The sequence below is a fragment of the Tamandua tetradactyla genome, chromosome 6, assembly GCF_023851605.1.
Source record: "Tamandua tetradactyla isolate mTamTet1 chromosome 6, mTamTet1.pri, whole genome shotgun sequence".
In the NCBI taxonomy this organism is placed as follows: domain Eukaryota; kingdom Metazoa; phylum Chordata; class Mammalia; order Pilosa; family Myrmecophagidae; genus Tamandua; species Tamandua tetradactyla.
The window spans coordinates 73505367-73527208 of record NC_135332.1 but is presented as its reverse complement, the minus strand read 5'-3'; the positions used below and the strand labels follow the sequence as shown (position 1 = coordinate 73527208).

General features: G+C 59.6%; 3 protein-coding genes across 7 annotated transcripts in view; 2 read left to right on the top strand and 1 right to left on the bottom strand.

Moving 5' to 3' along the window:
* SLC38A10 (solute carrier family 38 member 10) overlaps nt 1-5637 on the top strand; it is a 41883-nt gene extending 36246 nt beyond the window's left edge. The window contains exons 14-16 of the mRNA XM_077166196.1: nt 461-577; nt 3626-3802; nt 4081-5637. Of these exons, the coding sequence (XP_077022311.1) occupies nt 461-577; nt 3626-3802; nt 4081-5111 (1325 nt within the window). The 3' untranslated portion in view covers nt 5112-5637. The remainder of the gene's footprint in view (nt 1-460; nt 578-3625; nt 3803-4080) is intronic.
* A 1973-nt stretch (nt 5638-7610) lies between these two features.
* Nucleotides 7611-10595, bottom strand: NDUFAF8 (NADH:ubiquinone oxidoreductase complex assembly factor 8). Of its 2 annotated transcripts, XM_077166201.1 has the most exons (4): nt 10325-10595; nt 10097-10207; nt 9332-9379; nt 7611-7926 (listed from the first exon to the last, which is right to left on the bottom strand). In XM_077166201.1, exons 1-4 carry the CDS (start codon nt 10478-10480, stop codon nt 7885-7887), a joined length of 357 nt encoding a protein of 118 aa, XP_077022316.1. In that variant the 5' UTR covers nt 10481-10595; the 3' UTR covers nt 7611-7884. The 2 variants fall into 2 exon arrangements, with proteins under 2 accessions (XP_077022316.1, XP_077022317.1); XM_077166202.1 differs by lacking the exon at nt 9332-9379 and having other exon boundaries at nt 10325-10583.
* TEPSIN (TEPSIN adaptor related protein complex 4 accessory protein) lies at nt 10267-20986 on the top strand. Of its 4 annotated transcripts, none has more exons than XM_077166198.1 (13): nt 10268-10793; nt 11736-11808; nt 12152-12243; nt 12443-12536; nt 15336-15403; nt 15661-15739; nt 15875-15946; nt 16869-17021; nt 17928-18084; nt 18491-18604; nt 18703-18781; nt 19075-19209; nt 19911-20986. In XM_077166198.1, the coding sequence occupies exons 1-13, from the start codon at nt 10746-10748 to the stop codon at nt 20511-20513; spliced, it is 1767 nt and encodes a 588-aa protein (XP_077022313.1). In that variant the 5' UTR covers nt 10268-10745; the 3' UTR covers nt 20514-20986. The 4 variants fall into 4 exon arrangements, with proteins under 4 accessions (XP_077022314.1, XP_077022315.1, XP_077022313.1 ...); XM_077166197.1 differs by having other exon boundaries at nt 10269-10793; nt 16869-17072; XM_077166199.1 differs by lacking the exon at nt 12152-12243 and having other exon boundaries at nt 10267-10793; nt 11736-11838; nt 16869-17072.
* The last annotated feature ends 856 nt before the right edge of the window (nt 20987-21842 follow it).

Below are 21842 nucleotides of genomic sequence, written 5' to 3'. Positions count from 1 at the left end.
GTGAGATTAGCATGTGAATGTGGCAGCCCCTCGGGCAGCTGCTGGGGAGTCTTGACACGCCTCTGATAACTGTCACGCACTCATCAGCCAGGCCGCTAAATGTCAGGGCCACACTGTTCCGTGTGCCTGGGTGCGCAGGTGCCGCCCGCCTGACAGGTGACACATTGTTAAGTGCCCATCTGAGCGCTCCTTAGGACGGCACTGGCATCTTAATTGGCAGAGGTAGTTAGCGTTGGCTCACTGCCACACAGCTATAAGATGGTTAAATATTTTTTATTACCTCCCTGGTAGTCATCAGGTTGAATATAAACTGTGCTGATGGGAAAGGGAGGGGCAGGCATGGAGAGTCATTTTAGCAACATCTGCCGCCTCCTTTTGTCCCTCCTCTGCCCTCTTCTCTGCTTTCCTTCTCCTCTTCCTTCTGACGTTCGGAAGCCGAGTAGCCTCCGTGTGCCTACAGGTGGGAAGCCGTTCCCCGCAGCAGACAAGCCAGCGCCCGAGGCCGGGCTGCAGCCAGAGCTACGGGAGCAGAGGGACACCGAGGGACAGGGCGAGGACAATGGTGGCAAGTTGGAGGGTAAGATCTTAGCTTTCTCGCCATTGCTGGAGGGTTAGCTCCTCATGTCCCCTCGGGGCCTCTCTGCCCCTCACCTGCACCCAGAGCAGGGACCAGCCAGGAGCCCAGGAGGCCGCTGTCCCTGTGGAGCCTCCAGGCCGCCCCTGCTCTTGTAGGCCTTCCTGCCGAGGAGACCCCGGGCAGCTGCCCTTCCCCTTCCTCAACACCTCCCTGGGAACATCCTTTATCTCCCTTTCTTCCCTTAAAAAAAAGTCTGTCACCTGCCACATGGCTTTTAATTGCCATTTTTACATCACCTTAAAGCAGGAATGTTAACGTTTCTGGTCCTTCTGGCATTTAAAGCAGACCAGGTGTGGGAGTCTTATGTTAAGGCTGGGCTTTGTCGGTGACCCTGCTGGCAAGGTGGGTGGCTTTCACGGCCAGTCTCGGCACCACCACGTGGGGCTGGCTCCGCCACCTCCATCGCAACCACAGCTGGCAGAGGTCCTTGCACGCCTATCCTGAACTGCAGACCCCCAGCACCTCTTCTCTCCAACGCCTTCTCCTCCCTTCCTGTTCACTTCGGGTTTGCTCAGACCGGGCTGAACACACAGGTGCTGCTGTGGCGCTGGCGCTGGCGGCCGCAGACCCTGCCTGGGCCTGAGGACGCGGGTGCCCGGTGGCGGAGACATGAGCCTTCCTCTCAGGGCAGGCGGCTCCTGGCTGGTCTTGACTTGCATGGGGGTGTTCTGTGCTGATGTTAAATCTGACCAGGGTTTGCCCTCTGTGGGACTGGCATGTTTGGGCCAGGGAGACCCCCTTGCTGCAGGTGAAGAGCTTTGCCTCTCTGGGCCCACACCAGCAGCCAGCCTCAGCACCTGACTTGCCATGTGCCTTTGGGGTGAGCCAGCAAGAGCTGCCTGGCTGCTACCTGCAGGTTACAGGAGCACGAGCTTCTCCTTCGCACAGAACAGGGCTCCCTGGGGATCCCGTGATCTTGGGACAGCCAGCCCAGAGCACCCTGGCTCAGCAGGAAGCCTAGACATGAGCGGCCCTTCTGGGCAGCAGCCCCAGCAGGGCTGGTTTGATCTGGGCTTCGGCCTCAGATACCACCATAGTGTGCTCGGTTGCCCCTTTAGTGCCCAAAGGCTCAGAGAGCAGAACCCCAGGAGCACATGGGGTCTTGAGGTCAGCAGTTGCGTTATAGACTTGTGTGCACACGGTTTTGTTTTTGGCTTTAATCTGGCTGTTGTTGATTCTGATTCCTGTTTGATGCTTTGGTTTTTTTCTTTCTGAAAATGACTTTTCACAGTTTCCTAATCTGCCTTTCTTCCTTATGCTTTTCAATGGGACTGAACAGCTGAAATTAAAAAGATAGTCGCAGGTACGAATTGAAAGGGTTGTGTTACAGTAAGCGTGCTTGTGGAGGACGTGAAAACCACATCCGATGCCCAGAGGGCCCCGTGCAGGCCCTGCTGTGGGAACGGCCTTATATGAGAACATGAACAGAGCGGCCAAGAGCCCGCACCCACCCAGCTGGCTCCTCCTGGTACAGCTGTCTCCTCAGCCGTGGCCAGGCAGGGCTCTGCTGTGTGGGAGGACAGGTGGGCAGGAGCTACACGCACGGGTGCACTGCACAGTGTTGGCACATCCTGCACAGATACTAACACGTGTGTGGCTCTTATACCACCAGCAGGCGGGGTCCTCCTGGTCCTGTGGGCTGGGCAGGGTCCTATGCCACATGCCCTGGCCCTGCCCTGGGGACAGCTTTTCATCTCGCTCTGTGTCACACCTGTCCTGTGTTGCTTTGTCCCTGCACAAGTCCAGGGTCAGTCATCTGAGGCTGAGGGAGGTGGCAGGGGTGTTAATAGCAGATTAGCAGCATGTGAGATCTGCGTCCTCATACTTGCACTCATGGTACCTGTACCCATTGTCGGGACAGAGCCCCAGGGGTGAGGCTGTGGACACAGCCCTGTGCACCCCTCCCATGAAGACAGGCCCCTGCAGCTGGCCTTTCCTGGCAGGCCTCGTGAACCCAGCTGAGGAGGGCATGGACCCTCTCCCGGGCCAGCCCCTGGGAACGCCAGCCCTGTGCATGCTTGCAAGGGTGCTGACCCCCTCGTGGCCTCCCTGGCTGTCAGCGCTCTGTTCCCATGAGGCTCTTACTGTCTTTTGATGTGTGCTGTCACTCGGAGCCCTTCCAGCCATCTGCCCAGACTTCCTACTCGACATACCTGGAGTCAGAGACTCCAAAAGCTGAGCTGCCTGCAGCAAGTGACTGGCTGGGACTGAGGCCACGAGCTCGGAACGTGGGTTGCTTCCAGTCCTTGTGGTTCACCGGGGAGGAGAGAGCAGCCGGGGGTGGGGGCTGGCACAGCAGGACCCTCCCGTACAGACGGCAGATGGCCTTTCCCACTCAGCTTACTGGGCCTCCTCTGAGCTAGAGCTGTCCCCAGTGTCTCAGGTGGAGGCGTCGCATGGCACAATGCAGAATCCACTGCATGTTGATAACTGGTCTTACTAAAATCTCAGTTTCTATGTTCTACCTAAAAGGGAGACGTACAATGCAGTTTTAATTGTTTTTAACATTCTCACCTTGAGGGAAACTTCTTAGTTTATTAGAGTTCTTTTTCTTATAAGTAGTTATGGTGTATTTTTTTCTTATACACTTGTCATAGAACTAAGTGCCACGGGCACACAGGCCTGTGTGCCACTATCTTCCTCTCCGTGCTGATTCCCAGTGAGCAGTAGTGAGGCCAGCTGGGGGCCTGTCAGGTCCGTCCAGGCCCCAAGCTGGAAACTAAAGTCCTTTGAGAGAGATTGAGGCTACACCCTGGGCCCCGGGCTTGTGGTTGAGTGCTTCCAGCCGTGTCAGGCTCGTCGGGCAGACCGGCTCACCGGGACACAGGTAAAATAAAGTTGCTGGCATGGGGTGTCCCCAAGGGAAGAATCCTTACAGATAATCTTTGTGTGCCCCTTGCCATGCACACACTCCCATCCACTGCCCAACACGCTGATTCTTGTGGCCTCCAGCAATCTCTTCCATTGTGCGTTGTGTTTTAACCCCAGAGGCTGGCAAGGCGGAAATGCTGGACCATGCGGTGCTGCTGCAGGTGATTAAGGAGCAGCAGGTGCAGCAGAAGCGCCTGCTTGACCAGCAGGAGAAGCTGCTTGCCGTGATTGAAGAGCAGCACAAGGAGATCCACCAGCAGAGGCAGGAGGGCGAGGAGACCGAGTCAAAGCAGGGTAGGATGGGGGGACACAGGGGAGGGGAGAGGGAGCTGGCAGTCTGGGAGGGGGTAATGGTAGGGGTGGGGGTATCATCTAACTCATAAATGCCACCAGTGTCTCCTGGGGTCACAGGGTGGGTGTGCCTGAGGTTCAGTCACTTGAAGTCCCACAAGGAGAATTCAAGTTTTGCTTCGTGATCCTTAGTTGTTTGCACCTTGGTTCTTGGTTCCCGTGTGTGTGCCTGTGCCTGTGTCTGTGCCTGCAGCTAAACTGAGGCCTCACTTCACTTACAGTGGAAATGCAGCCTGAGCCGGAGGCAGCTGGACCCGGAGGGAAGGAGGATGAGGCCCAGGAGGGGAGAGCTGGGGAAATGGGCGGGAACCCTCCCCCCCAGCCTCTGGATCACGTTCTTGGAGCTCCTGGAGATCGCCTGGCACCCCCCCAGGAACACAGCCAGCGAGCCGCGGGGGGCTCGGAGTGGGCTGCAGGCAGAGACGCCCCTGGCCCGCCTGCTGGCAGAGCCGACACGGAGCCCAGAGCAGCCTTGGCCAAGCCACGAGAAGCCCAGAAGGCCACTGGGCACGAAGCCGCTGGTACCGTGAAGCCCGAGGCCCGTGCTAAGGCCCCCATGGGGGCACCTGGGAGCCCTGAGAGGCGCGGTGCTGCGGAACCCCCCAATCAAAGCCAGGGTGTGTTTGCAGGAGGTTCCCCAGAGAGGAGGAAACCTGGAAAGGAGGCAACACTGACCAATAGTGAAGCTGGAGAAGCAGCAGGTGCACTTGAGGCCGGCGTGGGAGTGGAGGTCCAAGAACCCCACGTCAAGGCCAAGCAGAGGAGCCGGGACCAGGGGCAGGCTGTGGGTCTGCCCGGCAGGTTGGAAGGACCGCCCCCCCAGCCCCAGGCTGCACTGCTCCAGGCAGAATTCCAGGGCCCTGCTGATGGTGCCCACCGCCTGGAGACACGGAAGGAGGCTCCCAGTGCCGCTGCGCCTGCACCCCACAACCCCCCTGGCGGCGGCGCCGAGCAGGAGCCAGAGGCCGGGTCCCCACCTGCCGGGCCAGGGGCACAGAAGGCCAACTCCAACCAGAAGGGGCCGGCTGACACAGACCTCAGGAGACGCCGCCGGGGTCTCTCCCCTGGGGAGGGGGAGCTGGCTCCCAAGGATGGGGTGATCATCGGCTTGCACCCCCTGCCACATGTCCCGGCCAACGACCTCCGCAGCGCCCTGGACACTCAGCTCCGCCAGGCTGCAGGAGGGGCGCTGCAGGTGGTCCAGAGTCGGCAGATTAAACATCTTCCAGGCACACGGGGGCGCGAGGCGTGAGGGCAGGCTGTCACACTCATTCCTCCCAGGTGTCTGGGTTCAGGCGCTGAGGTCAGTGAGGGCATCCGGGGTGAGACACTTCTCTCGGCTTCCACTGCTCCAAGTCTGAAGCACCCCCCAGGGCAGCTGTCCCTTGCCTGCCGCTGTCCCTCTGACTTCCAGGTGGTGAACAGAAGGTTCCTGTAAACCGCCTGAGCGGGGGACTTCTGCTTGCTGAGACCCAAAGGAGATGCCACCTGTTTACAGCCTCTGAGTTATGGGACCAGCTACTTCCATTTTCCTTGGGTCTTTTGTCGCTTTTTCAAGACAAACTAAAGGTATAAGCCCCTCAGCTTCCGGGCTGCTGAGCATAGCCTGGTTACACGGCGCAGGTCCAGTACTGGGAACGTGCTGACCTCAGTCCCAGCTGTTCCCATGAGCACCAGCCTTTGACCACAGATCTCCTGTTACTCAGAAAGTACATGCTTTGTCTCATGTTCTCTGTGAGCATTGTAGAAATCGTAAATAAAAGCTTCTATCCCCCTGCTGCTTTTCGCAGTGAATACGGTTCTTGTCTCCGAGGCAGGGAGCAGACGGCGCATGTCCGTTGGTGGCTCTGAGATGCCCCCTGCACTTTCATAACCTGCCCTTCTTGCCACAGTCTATGTGTGTTTCCAAAACAAATTAGCCTGAGATTGTTTTTTAAAAAATCAAGAATGCCAGAGACATTTGATTAGTAAAATTGGTGCTGAGGTGAATTACCTAAAAGAAAATGGTTAGGAGTCCAAACCACGTTAATACAGTGGTTGTAGACTAGCATTACCATAGTACATGTAATTGTATGGAAGTGTAAGCCAGATGGGTCACAGTCCTAGAGGGGGCTCTAAATGGGCAGGGTGGCCGGGAGAGGCCTGCGACCAGGCGAGCTTCAAGCAGGGGTGAGATGCCTGGATGCACTGGGCCTGCTGGGGAAGCGGTGCATGCTTCCACCCAGCCCAGACCAGGGCAGGAAAGACCCTCAGCTGAGGACAGAAGCAGCTCAGCCATCTCAGCTGCTGGAGAGCCTCCAGTGGCTTGAGGGTGAGGATAAAATGGGCCTCAGTCCTCAGAGAACTGCAGGCGTGGCTCTAGAGCCTGGAGCAGTTCACAGCACACCCTGGTCTGCCAGCTTGGATCTTGACTGCGCTGCTGATGGTGTAGGCAGCACCAGGCCACCTCTCGAATAAGCACCCTGTTGGAGGTGGAGCGAGTTTGGGGTGGACCAGAGGACAGGGGCTGAGGAAGGTCAGAAGGAAACGGGTATGGAGCTGCGGCCCGGCCGTGGTGCGGTCAGGTTCACTCGGCAGCACGGACCGGGGTTTGAAGGATGGCAGTGGGGGTGCCTGGTAAGAAGACACTTGAGGGGGGCCTGGGAACAGTGTATCCTGCAGAGCCAGACATGGAAATCTTTGTGGGGGGACATACCTGAAACCCTTCTGGAGTTCGTCAGAGGACACAGGAGAAGGCTTAAGGGCTGGTTGTGACCTCTGACCATGAAGGTTAAGGTCGGGACAAAGTGAAGAAAGCGAGTTGCAACCAGTTGGAGCAGCGGAGCGTGTGGGGAGAAACTCAACCAGAGGGGTGGGGTTGAGGTGCGTTCCCTTGCCCAGCCTTGCCCCCCTCGGGCCCCAGCTGCACCTCAGTGTCTCATAGCTGTGGGGTGGGAGGGAGCTGGCTGTTGCTGGTACCACCCCCAGGGGCACATTAGATGCCTGTAGGTCTGGTTTCCTGCAGTTCTTGTGAAATGGGGGGGCACGTTTCTGACGGGGCAGAACCCTCCGAGGTTCTCAGCAGTGACCGGCTTCTGCTCCAAAGCACCCTGGAAGCTTCAGGGTCTTGAGATTGTCCCACCCATCAAGAGATGTGAGTTTCCAGCACCTAAGAAAGCACTGGGCTGATTGGGAGAGATTTCTAAGAGGGGGGTGTGCTGACAGGGGCCACCCCCACCTCCTCAACAGGCTCAGCCAGAGTGCTGGCTACCCAAGGACAGTGTGACCTCGCCTGGAGTGAGGGCCAGACCCTTGGCGCAGTGCCCAAGGTGTCCAGCAGGTGGCGCGCACGGCCCTCCCTGGGTTCTGGCCGCTCAGTAGTCTTGGGGGCAGCTTTTCTCAGTTTCTTGTTCGCACATGGCCTGAGCAGATGGGGAGCAGAGGGATCCTGAGACGGCGGTCAGGAACTTGGGGCTCCCGGCGCCACGTGGGAGCCGACCTTTCTCCAAGTGGGACCACCTCTGTAGATTCCCTGTAGTAGGGATTTGTCAAGTTAACTACAAGGTGTCGCTTGTAATTTTATCTCAGGTGTACCATGTAAAACGGTAGTCAGGGCTGGAGGCTTCATTAGACTCAGATGGAGTAATCTTCAGACTTTCTTGGAATGTGTTCCCACATCTACTGCCCACAGGGTGTGTGGGCTGGGGCCCTTGGTGGTGGTCCCAGGAGGCCACAAGTCCCACACCCTCCACAGACGATAAAAGAGAAGCTGTAAGGGACTTAACAGAGTCTTTATTTTTAGCTCAATCATGCTTATCCCAACCCAAGTTCTTAACGTACACAAAATTGGCTAACAAGTCCCAACTCCGGCTACGGCCCACCTTGCTGAGGAGAAAGAAGATGCCCAAACACGCAGCACCTGAGCCCCAGTGGCCTCTTTAGTCCTAGGAGCTTTTGGAGGGTGCCACCTGGTGCCATCGGTTCACCCAAGCCGGGCTTTGAGGCGAAGGCTGGTGCCCGGCCATGACAGCCAGGGGCTCAGGGGCTCAGGGGCCCCCCTGTCGGCCTCCCTTCAGGGCCTTCTTGACCTGGAAAATCAAGTGTTTTGTCTGAGTGGGTTGTTTTCAAGTCAGACCCAGGGCAACAGGAAGGGAACTGCCACACCAGATGTCAGCTTGCCCCAGATACAGGGCGCCCGGGCCGTCTATGTGGCCGTGGCTTGGCGGCTGTGGGGCAGTGCCCCTGAGACTGGGTCTGGGATATAGCCTCAAGGGTCAGAGGGCTCAGGCCAAGTGTGGACCTTGGTTGTTGCCCGACCATGAGGGCCCCCCGCCCGTACCAGACACCCCCAACATGCACCATGTACGGTCCTCACACAGTTAAAGGAGGTGGCAGGGGAAAATGTGGGCTAAGCTATGCTAAGATGATGGGCCCCAGGGTGTGGCTCAGGAGCAGGGCTGGAATGGGAACCCGGAGCCCCTGCAGCTTCCTTCAGCCCCTGCGACTACAGGGAAAACAGGCACAAGAATGGCTCAGCAGCAAGTTTCCATGTCAGCAAACTCAAGTTCCCCCCCAAATCCAAGCCTGCAGGCAGGTCTTCTTTGAAGTTGCAAACAGCACGTTTGACTGAAACAAGGGGATTCTCTGGGTGACGGGCCTGCAATGTGCTGTCGGGAGATCCTTACGGGAATCAGGAACTAACAAATAGGGCAAGGCCAGGGCAGTGAGGGGGTGGGGCACAGATGGCTACAGCTCTGGACAGTTAACTCCCCAATCTGCATGTGGCTAGGAGCATGGGACCTGTGGTTCCCATACGGAACCTCCCACAAGAGCCACTACTCAAGCAGAGTGCAGGTGGCCTCAGCGCCCTTCCCCTCAGAAGGCCATAAAGCAGAGGCTGCCACAGGAGGGAAGCAGGTGGAAAAGAGCAAGAACGTGCGACCCACACTGCTGAATAACCTCCGCAAGGTAAGGAGGAGTCAGCTGGGGGAGGAAGGGAGCTGGAGTTTCTGAGACATAACCATCGCCAGAAAGTATGAGTTCTGAGCCTTCTGGAAGGCTTCCCAGTGTGGGTGATCCTGCCTTCTCCCAGTCCTTTCTGCTCTGTATGGTCTTGGGACATCAAGAAAGGCTGCCTTGGATTCAGCGAATTCACTGAGCTTTTATCCAAGTACCACATCTGGACCAGCAGCTCCCGCTGATCAGAGCTGATGACTAGCATCACAGCCCACCCGGGACTAACTGAATCAGGGGGCTGACGTGACTCCCAGTGACGCTGACCTGAGAAGCAGCCCCAGAACAGTGCCTAAGGCCCTGGTGAAGGCCTCAGCAGCAGATTCTCGCAGGTCCTGGGACACCATTGAGGAGGGCAGCTCCATCAGGCTTCCCCAGGGACCACCCCTGCTTGGGTCTCTCTGCCAGTCCCCTCAGACCCTTCCTTCTTCCTCCCAATCCTTCATGCAAATACACAGACACAATGTTGTAATCCTTTACCATATACGGTACTTGGCAATTTTCACGAGGCTTTCCCTGGCACAGCATCTGGTTGGACAAGGATTGGAAAATGCCAAGCTCGGAAATGGAAGGGACAGGTTCATGTATCAGGGTCATACCAAGAGATCAGAGGCTTAAGAACTAAGTCCAGCACCCAGAAAATGGACTCTTCCCACTACAGCCAGCTGCCATTCCTTCTGGTAAGAATCAGGCTAGTGAGGCTCGCCTAGAGGAATGCAGCTTGGCTTCTCAGTCTGCTGCACACCAGAATGAACTTATCTGTGGTGGACTCTCCTAGGCTATGTGCAGTAGCTAGGGCACGTGTCCACTGGATCAATCCAGTAGATCCGGTTCTAATTACAGACCCACCATCCCCACACTGGGCAAGAGCACTGGCCAAGTTTAAGACGCAATGGAAAGCTTGGGTGACAAACCTGCCCGCTGGGGTTCACACTGGCATCGGCCCCGTGAGAGCTGACACTGATGCTACGGTTTCTGTTAGCGTTTTGGGATTTATAAAGCACTTTTACACGCATCAGGGTCGTATCAGCGCTCTGCATCGCGTCTTCCGGGCTGGTGTGTCACACCCACTTTAAAAACAGGTAAAGACTCCAGGACAGCAGGGATTTCGTAGGCTTTTTGTGGGTCGATCGGGTCGCCCAGCGCGTAAGGCCCCCCGTAGGCGTTCAGACACCAAAGAAAAAGGGAAAGCGGGCCTTTCGCCCAAACGTTCGCGCTCGCGTCCCCAGTCTGACGCCCACCTACCGCGGCGGCGAAACAGCTCCGCAGGGCCTCGAACTCCTGGGCGCAGAGGTCCTTCCTCAGGCGGCCGCCCGGGGCGGTGGAGGCCTGCACGCACCTGCCGTACGCCGCAGCCTGGCGAAGGGAACGCGCGCGGGTCGCCGCGGCCCTCCGACCCCCGCCCCACCGCCTCCGCGGCCCTCTGGGTCCCCGCTCCCCGCTCCGCGCTCCCCCAGCTCTCCGGCTCCTCACCTCTGCCCCGCAGGTCGTCAGGTGGTCGGGGAAGGCGCGGAGTCGGCTCCGCACACGACTCCAGAGCGCTCCGTTCGTTGACATGAGTGACTTCTTCCGGCACCCAAGGGAGCCGCCACGCTGGGTCCATCCTCTTCCGGCACCCAAGAGCTTCATAGGTTTACTTCCACGCCTATAACCTCTCCTGGGCTTTCTATTTGACCAGGCCGCTGGCCTCCCAGAGTCTTGCGATTGGCTCTTGCCACTGCCGGTTTCTACTCTGGGGCTTTGGATTGGCTCGGGCTCACATTGTTTACCGGAGACGCGCCCAGGGCCCGCCCCGACCAGAGCGATTGGCCAGCGTTTGTAGAGCGCGCGCGGTGATTGGAGAAAGCCTGGAGCCTGGCGGAAGCGAGGGTGGGTCGGAAGGGTGACCGGGATCATGGCGGCTGCGCCGCTGCTGCGCGACCGTCTGAGCTTCTTGCACCGGGTGAGTGAGGGCGTCTCGAGCCCCGGCCCCAGCCCGCCTCCCCGCCGGCCCCCGTCCTCTGCCCCACCTGGCGCCCACGGGCCGGTCCGACTGGACAGGTCGCCCGGGTGCGGGCTTCATTCTCACGGGAGTGAGCTGGGCCCCTTCAGAAGCGAGCTGTGGACCCCCGTGTCCGATCCTTCACCAGGAAGGGGTCACCGCGAGTCCCAACTCGCTGCCGGACCGCCCCAGACCCCCTCCGGCCGCGCGGGAGTGCGGGGAGCGGGCGCGCAGCCCCCTTCCCCGCCCAGGGCTCCCCTCCCCCCCTTCTCCCTTGGGTGGGACCGTGTGCAGGCCTGACAGACCCGGGCCCCCGATCACCCCCCACGCCCTCCCGGTGGGCGTTCGTGTTCAGGCTTGCTTGATCCAGATGCTGAACGGGAGAATGGCTGTTTCCACCTCTGTTCCTACGCACAGTGTGTGCTTGTGCCAGGATCTAAGCACGTTGCATAAATGTTTGTGCTTGTAAAAAAATACGCAACATGAATGCGCTCCTGTTTCGGTGGTCATGTCTGCAGGGCCGGTTCCCCGTTCCGGGTAATAAATAGGGCCACAAGGTGTTCCTTCTGAACTGTCTCGCATTGCTGGTCTTGGCGCTGGCAAGGTGGAATCGTTTGCAGTTCCCCTGCCTGGGAAGGGGGCTCTCCACGCTGGTATGCTTTCCTAGTCTAATAGATCTGTGTGTTAAAGCCGCCTTTAAGGTGGCTCACCCATCTTAGTAGGGAACAGAGCAGCTGTCCAACTGGAGAAGCCATTGGTAAGCCCAGAAACCAGGGGCCCTCAGGGCACTGAGGCTGTTCTGCTGGCTGCTGCCTTGGCATTTCTGTCTCCTCAGAGGCGGTGGGCTCACCCCCATGGACGTGGTTCTGCTCACTAGGGCTGGGGACCCTTGTTCCCTTCCAGCTCCCAGTTCTCCTGAAAGGGACGTCGGACGATGATGCTCCATGTCCCGGATACCTGTTTGAGGAGATTGCTAGTATCCTTCCTCGGCATCCCCAGGGGCTGGGTGAGCAGATGGTGGGGCCCTGAGCGGCACAGGGAGCTGCTGGGGTTCTCTTCTCCCAGCTGGGTTCCACGGGCTCTGTTTCCATGGCAACCAGGTGCAGGCATGGTAAAAAATGGCATCACTGCTCACTGAGGCCTGGAGACACCGGAGACCCAAACGTAGCCTTTGGACTGAGGCCACAGCCTGCAGTAGGTCCCTTAGCGTGCATGTTGGACACACAAAGCCAAGCAGATGGCAGTGGGAAATCCCATTTCCTCACATCCACCAGTGGGCCCCAGGGTCAGCTTGCTCCTTCCCTAACCACGTGCCCCAGAAATCTCCCATGAGTCCCTGGGCAGCAGCCAGTGCCTCCTGGAGTACCTGTTGAGCCGGCTGCAGAATGGCTCTGGCCACGTGAAGCTCAAGGTGAGTTGGTGGGTGACAGTGGTGTGGGTCTACAACTGTCCCAGGTCCTTCTCAGGATGGGACAAGTCAGGGCCCCAGGTGTGTACCTTAGAACGAAAGGCATATGGGCTATGGCAGGGCGGGGCTGGCTGCTGGGCCCTGCACCTGAGTGTCCTAGGAATGCACCCCACCCAACCTCTGCCTGTCCTGATCCCCCCAGGTACTGAAGATCCTGCTCTACCTGTGCAGCCACGGCTCCTCCTCCTTCCTGCTTATCCTCCAACGCAATTCTGCCCTCATCCAAGAAGCCGCAGGTACTGGGGCTCCACACGCCCTCTTGGGGAGCACTGGGGAACCCCAGATGTGGGCAGAGACGTCAAGTCACTGTGGTCTCAATGGGGAAGACTTCTGCCAAGCTCCCTTCGCGGGGGCCTGGTCCTGTGCCTGTCTCACTGGTGCTCAGCCCCTGCTGTTCCTCATGCTGTCCGTGCACAGACGTCTGTCCTGCAGCCCATCCTCTGCTCTTCACCTGCCAAACTCATCCTTCCCGGCGGCCAGCGCGGTGTCTCTCTTCCCAATCTCTCTGACCTTTCCCTGCCCGCCTCTCCCCGTGGGGTCGCTGTTCCTTCTGTTTGCATCTGTACAGGCACTGGCCTCGCTGTAGCAGGATCATTCCTTTCTCTGTTCACGCCTTCCTAGGCCAGTCAAGGCACCAGCCTTCCCCCCGATCCCCAGGGCCAGACCCATGCGGGCACCTTGGTGAGCGTCTGGCCGGGCAGCAAGGACACACCTGCCCTCCACACCTCCTCCCGGCTCACCTCCCCGTCGTGGGTTCACGCTTCTTCCAGGGCTGCTCCCAGAGTCCCAAACAAAGGGTGCTCACAAGCTTCCACTTCCCAAAAGACTGTGGGAGGACATGACAGGGAGGCCGTCAGTAAAGGGGGCTCCCGGCCTGTCTTGATCCTGAGTAATACGTGGGTCTTCCCTCTTCCCTGACTCCCTTCCCCACCCAGGCCACTGCAGTCAGTTGTCTTTCACCAATATGGAGCTGGTGCAGTATGGCCTGGAATCTTTCACTTAGGGTCGGGGTCTCCAGGCCAGAACCCACCAGGTCCTCCTTAGGCCGTTGTTCGCAAGTGTGTTCCTTGCCCCACTGCCCCCATCAGTGTGGCACTCCTCCACCCCTTCCACAGAGACCCCTGTCATCCCCCTTCACAGCAGGAGAGCAGAGGCTCAGAGTGACAGGCTGACCAGCTGGCCCCACATGAGGGGACACAGCCGCGTGCCCTCTACCACCCCACCCAGAACTGTAAATGCAGAGGGGACCACGGGGTAGTGTTTGACCCTGAGGTCCAGACAGGTACACAAATGATTGTGACACAGCCCTGGGTGCCAGGCACCCTGAGAGGGACAGAGGGGTTTGGGGGCTATGTGTTACCCCAGCAGGCCACCCTAAAACTGGTGGACCAGGACAACCACCATTGATTTTTCCTCCCCATCACGTGGGGCAGCAGTGGGCTGGTCTCGCCAGGCTGGCTTGAGCGGCTGCAGCTGGTGGCAGGTGTGAATTGTCACTGAGCTACCCAGGTCTCCTCCTTGTGCGCTCCCCCCCCAACCAATTCCACGGCCTGTCCTGGGCAGCCCATTCCTGCAGTGGGTCAAGGGTCAGAAGACAAAGAGAGGCCATTTCAAGGGATAGTCCGTGGACATGGGTAGGATTCAGATGAGTAGAAGTTATTGGAGACAGGAGGACCTGTTTCTTGTGAAGATACAGGCAGGCGAGTGGGGGCATATTTAGCATCTTGGCTTGGGGAGTTGTGGGGAGCAGTGGGGCCTGGGCTGGTTGGGTATGGAGCTGCCCCCTTGTTTCTCCCAGCATGTGGTAGAGGCTTACTATTGTAGGGATTAAAACGTGGACAGGGGACCAGTTGGATGACTCAAGAGGCTCCGACATGGATGCTGGGGAGGGGTACCGTGATCAGCGCTGGCAGACCTGAGGGGGTGGGGTCAGAGGGGGGGAGATGATGGCAGGGCCTCTTCAGACTGCTCCCTGGGTGCAGGGCCTCTCAGTAGCCGCCTGCTGTGCTCCACACACGCTGCTGGGGTTTGGGGACCAAGGCAGAGCCCGGCCCTCTAGGCTGGTGGAGCAGTTAGAGGCCAGGGTGCTGGAGGAGGGGCAGGATGGCAGTGGGTGCCCTTTGGGGGTACTGAGTCATCCCCTGCTGATCCAGCCTCCTAGGCCAGGCCTGGGGCTAGAGCAAGGAGCAAGGGGCCATCGCCTCTGCCTTCTGCAGTGGAGATGGGCAGGAGCACTCAGAAGCAAAGTATATTTGTCAGGGAGAGGGTGGGGGCACCTGCTTTAGACTGAGTGGCTGTCGAGGGCTCCCCTGAGAAGGGGGAGAGGCTGTCAGCACAAGCCGCGGGGAGGTGAGCAGGACTGACACGTGGGGGGTGCAGAGGCCCTGTGAGGAACCGTAGTGCAGCCCAACTGATGCTCTGGGCCAGGGAGCCACACAGATCAGGCAGGAGAGGTAGGGCCAAGCCAGGTAGAGCCTTCTAGGTCAAGATAGCAATTTTGAGTTTTTTCAAGTTCTGAAAAGCCATGGATGGATTTTAAGTTGGAGGTGACCCCATTTATGTTGCTTCTGGTTAGAGAATGGGCTAAAGGGGGGTGGTCAGGTGGCCATTGCCTAGCTTGGCAAGAGGTGGGGCTGTGGGCAGAGGTTGGCTTACGGGATTCCTGCTACACTGCACGTGGAGAGTGGGTGTGGGTGGGCCAGGTGTGTGAGAGGGTGCTGGGCCAGGCCTAGAGGTGGCGTCCAGGGGCTCGCAGCTGGGTCCCAGGTCAGGAGGTGCTCGGAGTTGGGTGAGGGCTTCCCTAGGCCGGCGAGGGACCAGGATGGAGATTTTCTGAAACATCCTGGCATCCTGATAGCCTCAGGATATGCCATGTGCTCTGGTAGTGGAAGCCATGAAGCTGGGGCATCAAGGGCTGAGTGAGGTCACGCCCCACCCCTGCAGTGGTGGAGGGGTGAACTTTGAGAGACCCCCACCAGGCAGCCAGGTGCCTGGTTCAGGCTCTGCCTCCCTTCTCTGCCCACTCTGTCCTGCAGGTTTTGCTGGGCCCCCAGATCCTCTTCATGGCAACAGCTTGTACCAAAAGGTGCGCACGGCCGCCCAGGTGAGTCTCAGGACCCAGGAGGAACCCCGGCTCAGCCCTGAACTGGGATAGCGCCTCGTTGCCCCCCACGACTGGGTGTCGGGTGCTCATACTGGGACATCAGCTGGCACGTGTGCCGTCTCCCTTCACCTGCAGCCCCCAGCTCAGCCTGGCCTGGGACCCTGTCCCTATCCTAGGAGAAGGGTCTCTGGGGGCCCAGAACAGGAATGGTGGAGCGGTGCCTGTGTGCAACACACACCTCTCACTTCCTCACTTAGGATCTGGGAAGCGCCTTGTTCTCTGACACCGTGTCTCAGCTGCCCTCTGGCCAGCCTCCTCTGCCCCTGCCACCTGCAGGTACAGCCTCAGCCTTGGGGCAGGCGTGCAGCCCCTCCCCTTGCCAGGCCCCTTCCCTTCCCCCTGGCCATGGGGCGAGTTGGCAGAGTGAGGCACCGGTGCAGCCCCCCTAATCCTAAGCATCCTCCCCAATAGGCATGGGCCCCCAGGCCAGGCCCCAGAGCTGTCTCCAAGGCTTCGGCTACAGCAAGCAAAGAGGCCACTTGGGTGAGTGCTGCCCTCTGCCCTCTGGGGCATGAGGGCTTCGCTCAGCGCCCTGATAAAAAGCCCCCCAGAATGCGGAGGGGCTTGGCCCAGTGGGGCCCAACCCTTGACTATCCAGCTCGGAGTTCCTTTGGCCCTTTCCTGAGCGCATGTGACTCCTCTGAGGCTCTGCTTTGCGCGGCCGCTTTCTCTGTCCAGCATGCGGAGGACAGAGCAGGCGTGGGCAGGTCCACCTGGGGGACAGCAGAGAGCCAAGTCCGAGGAGCCAGACACGGCAGAGTGCCTCTTGGGAGAGTGTAGGGAGCACTGAGGACTGACTGGGCCTCAAGATGGCATGTCTGTGCAGCTGTAGGCACGCCGTGGCCAGCCTGTGTGCCTGCAGGGGAGGCAGTTCTCTGGCCTGCTACCTAGATGGCTGCATCCCCAGGGGACTGGCTCCAGGCAGGTTTCTGCGGCATCTTTAATTTGGGGAGAAGGGTCCTGCCACTCTGGAGGTGCTCGTGTGGGTAAGGGTCTGTCCCGCCTCCATTTCCCCCATGCGAGGCATGAGCTCTCCCTCAGTTGAGGGCGAAGAAATGTCAAGGGAGATGGTTTTTGGCTCTCAGCCAGAGCGTCCTAGGACGCCCCTTGCTCCAGGCAGGGGCCCAGGGGACACAGCTCTGCTTAGGCTGAGGGCAGCTGGGCTCTCCCAGCCCTAGGGCTGGCAGCCCTGGAGATGAGTGGAACACACCAGGGAAGTTTCCAGGAGGGCCTGGGTTCCTGCCCTGTGAACTCTGCCAGTAACTGCAGTCAGTGTACCCCACTTCACCCAGCCCTGAGGGTGCTCTGTCTGGGGAACAGCTCTGAACACCTTCATCCCAAGAAAACGGGGGTGGGGGGCAGACTAGGAGGGACTGGGGCCACCATGTCTCTTCCTCTGGCACAGGCTCTGCAGGTGGAACTTTCCTCTCCACTATCCAGAAGGCCGCAGAGGCAGTGGCCAGCGCTGTGCGACCCAGGCCCGAGGCTCCCAGCACCCCGTGGCCCACCCTGAGAGATGACACCTACCAGCCTGCTGTGACCCCCATGGCCAGCCATGGTCAGCCCACACCTGGGAAAGGGTGCTGTGGGGCCACCCTGACTACCCGAGGTAGTGGAGCTTCCCCTCCCTGGGCTACCCCCCCATCCCCCGGAGCACCCCTTCCTGGGGGGAGTGGTTTCTCTGGGCCCTGGAGGCAGGTGATCCTGTACCCTTCCACAGCAAGAGGAAGGACAGTAAAACAGCAGGGTGCCCTGGGACGGGGGCTGGCCATGTCCCCTCCGCTAGTCCCAGGGCGTCCTCTCACTAGGTCCTTGTCAGAGTTATGCAGACCCCCTACTGCACACCCGTCCCTCCCCTGGTCCCCCAGCCCCCAGCCTTGCACACACTGTCTCTGGCCCTGAGGGTGCCCAGCACTTCAGGCGTACAGCCCTACCTGGAGCTCAGGGTCCTGTGTTTTTATTCGTCCATTCATTTGTGCAGCCTGAGTGTCCGGAGCTGACTAGGCTCTGGGCTGGCCATCCTGGAGCTGATACTCCAGTTAGGGGACAGATAACGAATGGGGAAGCAGGTCTGTTAGAAAGTGGAGTGTGCTGTGAGGAAAATAGGGGAGTGTGGTCCTGAACAAATGGGAGTCCCAGGCGTGTACCCCTTTTCCGGTTGGAAGAGCCTGTTATTGGCATCCCCGCTCCAAGCAGGGTGTCAAAACCTTGAGAGGCTGCCCTGCTTCCCTGACTCTGGGGCCAGGATCGGCGGACCCCACTTCCGGAGCTGGTGCCACCAGGCTCACCCTGCGTTTGGCCCTTTGTCCCTTCATGCCTGGCCTTCTGGGGGCTGGAGCCGAGGAGGCGCCCACCTGCCTCGTGACTCTCTCTTGATCTCCCCAGGCTCTGTGGAGCCAAGGAGGTGGGTGTAGGAGGGGTCTGTGGCTCCCTCAGACCTTACCTGCGGCCCTGCTCCTTGCAGCGGTCAGGCATCAGCCAGGGCAGGCCGGAGGTGGCTGGGACGAGGCTGATGGCAGCCCCAGCTCCCAGAACTCCCAGGAGAATGGTGACACCGGCAGCCGGTCTGGTAGTGACAGCCCCTTGGGAGCCAGCCGGGAGCTTGGTGACCTAGCAGAACGGTGAGGGGGCTGCCAGGAGTAATGGAGTGGTCGGGCCTTACCCCCAGGGAATTCCCCCGGCACTGGGGGTGGTGGGGTGCAGGCTGAGCCATGCCCTGCCCTCATGAGCAGTCCATCTCAGTTCCCCAACAGGTCCCCCTGGCTCCCCAGCCTCACTCAGTCCCCCTATTACTCCCCAGTCCTTCCCCGTCTTCCTTAGCCCCTCTCAGCGGTACACCCCTGTATTGCTCAGCGTCCCCAGTCCCCGGTCCCCCAACTCCCACCAAGGTCCTGTAGCCCTGGGGCACCAGCTTGACTCTTCCCTTCCTGGGGTTCCCCAGGGGGGAGGCATAATCAGGAGAGGGCCTGGCTCCCTGCCTTCCTTTATGGGTGGGCAGCCCCCCAACAGGGCTGTGCTGTCCCCCAGGGTCGAGGCTGTGGCCCTGAGTGACTGCCGGCGAGAGGCTGGCCTGGTGAGGGCCGTGACGCGGGGCCCGCGTGCCTTCCTTACTCGGGAGGAGGTGCAGCGCTTCGTCAGAGAGTGAGACCCGGCCAGTCCCTGCCCCAGGGAGGGAGGTGGGTGGCCCCGTGCCCCCTGGGTGCCCTGGGGCCCCCTGTTCAAATGTCCCCTCTGCACAGGTGTGGACTGCTCAACTGTGAGGCCGTGCTGGAGCTGCTGCTGCACCACCTGGGCGGGGGGGGCGAGTGCGCACAGATGGTGAGCACCCGGGGGAGGGCGAGGGGGCCGGGGGCGGAGAGGGGCCGCATGGCATCAGTCGGGGCACTGAGACAAGTTGGGGATGCCCTAGGGCGCCCCTCACACCAAGGTCCTTGACAAGAATTCAGAGGAGGGAGGCCGTCATGCCATCGTGGATGGGCCCTGCTGTGCCGTGCCATGGCTGGAGGACGCTGGGTGGCCATACTCCTGGCTGCCCTGTGCACTCACGGCTCTCCAACACCCCTGGGTGGGTGGGGGACAGTGAGTGTGTGCTGACACCTGTCTGCCCACAGAGAGCTCTGAGCGCCATCTCCTCCCTCGGGGCTGCTGACCTGCTTGCCCAGGAGCACATCCTCCTCCGTTCACGGCCGAGGCTGCGGGAGCTCAGCACGGGCAGCCCTGGGCCCGTGGCCAACAAGGCCACCAAGGTGGGCATTCACACACCAAGCCAGGCCACCCAATGCCGAGGGGACCCTCTTTGCAAGACCCCATGCCCCGGCTGGGTCGGGGTGGGGATAGATGGCCACAGAGGCCTCTGTGCCGTCCTCCACCTCCCACTCCACACCCTCTTCCTTGGCCACCTCTCCCCTCCCCCAGCCCTTCCTATATTGGGCCCCTTCTTGGGCCTTTTCCTGTTCCTTGAACCCAAGGGGCTCACACCAACTTCCCTTTGAGCATCTAGGCTCAAACTCCCCTCCTCAGGGAAGCCCTACTTGACTGCTCTGTCCACCCTCACCCCACTTCACCATCCCCCTCCAAGGTTAGCTTACTGGGTGCTGGATGCTGGGCTGCTTTTCTACAGGAAGCTTCACTTACTGCACCTGAATTATTGCAGCCAAACAAACATGTCAGAGTCTAGTTCCCTTATATAAGAATAAGGAAAAAAGCAGAGTTCGTGGTTCCATTTACAGTATGGACACTGTGACCCCAGGTTTTCAGGGAGTGTGGTGGGCAGCTTTCCAGCTGGTCGGGAGGCAGTAGGGACGCCTCCCTGTGAGCAGATGGACAGCCCCAGGGGGTGGGAGTCCTACTGTCTCTCTGGCAGCAGCACCTGTACTTGGGGGCCGAGGCCTGGAAGCAGGCACCCAGGGAGGGCTGGTCCTCTGACTTGCCCCCCCTTTTCTTCCAGATCCTGAGGCACTTGGAAGCCTCCTGCCGACCAGGGCCCCCTCCACAGAGACTTCTGGCTGAGTCCAGCGCCCTCGGCCCTGCCGTTTCCAACACCTGTGCTGGCTCATCTGACCTGCTGACAGACGTCGAACCTTTTCCCGGAGACCAGACCTTCCTCCAGCCTCTGAGCTCGTTCCCGTGCTTGCCTGTGGGTGCTGCTCACCCCCTGGGGCTGCAGCCCAGCCCACACCTGGACAGTTCACCTCTCTCAGCACCTAGGGACACCAGCTCAGGCCAGGGCAGCACCAGGGAGGCTGAAACCAGACTGACAAGTTCTGGAGCGCAGGGGCCTAGGTCTGGCCAGGATTCCTCAAGTACAGAACCCCCACGTGGAGAGCTGGAGCTTCGCCCAGGCCCCGCGGCCTGCTTGTGGACTCCAGTGGCTGGTGGCAGCAGCAGCGGCAGCTCCTTGTTTGCTGGCATGGAGCTCATGACCTGCCCCTGCCCAGTAGGGGCCAGGGCTGCTGCGGAGGAACCCATTCCTTCTGACTCGGCTCCCTGGGCTGCCCCAAGGGCAGCTCCTGGCTCAGAACCATCAGCATTTGCGTTCTTAAATGCGTGATCATTGTCTGTCCGGGCCGTGAGTGGAGTCTCCTGTCACGGGGCCTACCTGTGTCTCAGCCACTGACCCCCAGTGACCTATGCTATTCCTTTTCTGCTCACAGCCCCCATGTCCCACTGAGGAGTGGTTTCCCTGGTGCTATCTGTTCTGCCTCATGACCTCCCTCTGGTCCTCTGCCCCCGCCCCACCAGCACTGTAGCAAAGGCAGCCCCAGGCAGGCAGAGTGAGGTCCGACTGCACTATTCCAGTGGCCCAAACAGGAACCGGTAAATCATTATTGTGAATAAACAGCCTGGATGAGACCATAGGAGTGCCACCAGCCAACCTGATGTGAACTCCCCAGTGTGGAAGGAACATCCTCGTCCATTCCAGTTACCCTGTGGTAGGGGACAGTGGGGTCGGGGTCAGTTCTCTGTCCTGGCCTAAGTAGGGTTTTCTGTTTTCCTACTCAAAAATGCAAGATCCAGGAAAGATTTTCTTGTTTGTCTGGTAGCGGCGAGGAGACAGCCTGCCTGCCCAGTATGGGGGGCAGCCAGGGGTGATGGTTCAGCAAGTCTCTGCCTGGCAGGGCCTTTGTGGGGTGTATCTGGGAGCAAGGCTTCCTGGGCAGCCCTTGCGACCTAGGTGCACAGGGCCACGCGGCTTCTCAGGTAGAACATGGCAACCAAGCTGCCCTGGATTCACAGTCGGTGGGTGCTGCGCGTTTGACTCTGGGTGAATGGACCAATTTCCCTTTGGTCCCACCTGAAATGGCCCTTTGACATAGGGCATCCTTTGTGTGCGTCTCCCATGGCCAGCAGAGACCAAGGGGTGGGGGTGGGGTGGAAGGACAATTGCCTCAGAAGTCGCCTGTTTGTTCAGAAGAGGGGCCAGGCTGCATGTTTTAGTTTCATCTTGGCTCAAACAAATAGCATGCAGTGGGTTTGCTTTAAGCAGTGGGAATTTGTTGGGTCAAGATTTTAAGACCAGGAGGGGTCCAAATTCAAGAGATTATCAAGACAATGACTTCCCCCTGAAGACTGGAATTATGGGGCTGGCTGTCAGTGATCCTTGGTCCTTTCCTATAAAGCCTTCAGTAATAGGACTGGGACCCATCCTGACTCAGCTGGGTCACACCTTAACTGAAATTAGGGATGAGCCAGTTTCAAGAACGTGCTTTCTGGAATACATGGGCTCCAAACCACCACACTGTGGGGACACAGGCAGAGACCAGGCAGCCTGCAGAACATCCCTGAGCTCTAAGACCTCCTCTTTGGGGTCCTCATAGCCCCCATTCTATTTCTCAAACTGAGGAACACAGCTCCATGGATACAGCTGGGAAAGGAGCCC

Excerpts from the sequence above, each read along its gene's own strand:
- NDUFAF8 (XM_077166201.1), bottom strand. The coding sequence starts at position 10,480 with ATGAAGCTCTTGGGTGCCGGAAGAGGATGGACCCAGCGTGGCGGCTCC. Across the intron at positions 10,208-10,324 it reads TGACGACCTGCGGGGCAGAG|GCTGCGGCGTACGGCAGGTG; the intron begins GTGAGGAGCCGG and ends TCCCTTCGCCAG. Across the intron at positions 7,927-9,331 it reads ATTGCCAAGTACCGTATATG|GTCAAGAAGGCCCTGAAGGG; the intron begins GTAAAGGATTAC and ends TTGATTTTCCAG.
- TEPSIN (XM_077166197.1), top strand. The coding sequence starts at position 10,746 with ATGGCGGCTGCGCCGCTGCTGCGCGACCGTCTGAGCTTCTTGCACCGG. Across the intron at positions 11,809-12,151 it reads CCTGTTTGAGGAGATTGCTA|AAATCTCCCATGAGTCCCTG; the intron begins GTATCCTTCCTC and ends CACGTGCCCCAG. Across the intron at positions 15,947-16,868 it reads CAAGCAAAGAGGCCACTTGG|GCTCTGCAGGTGGAACTTTC; the intron begins GTGAGTGCTGCC and ends CCTCTGGCACAG.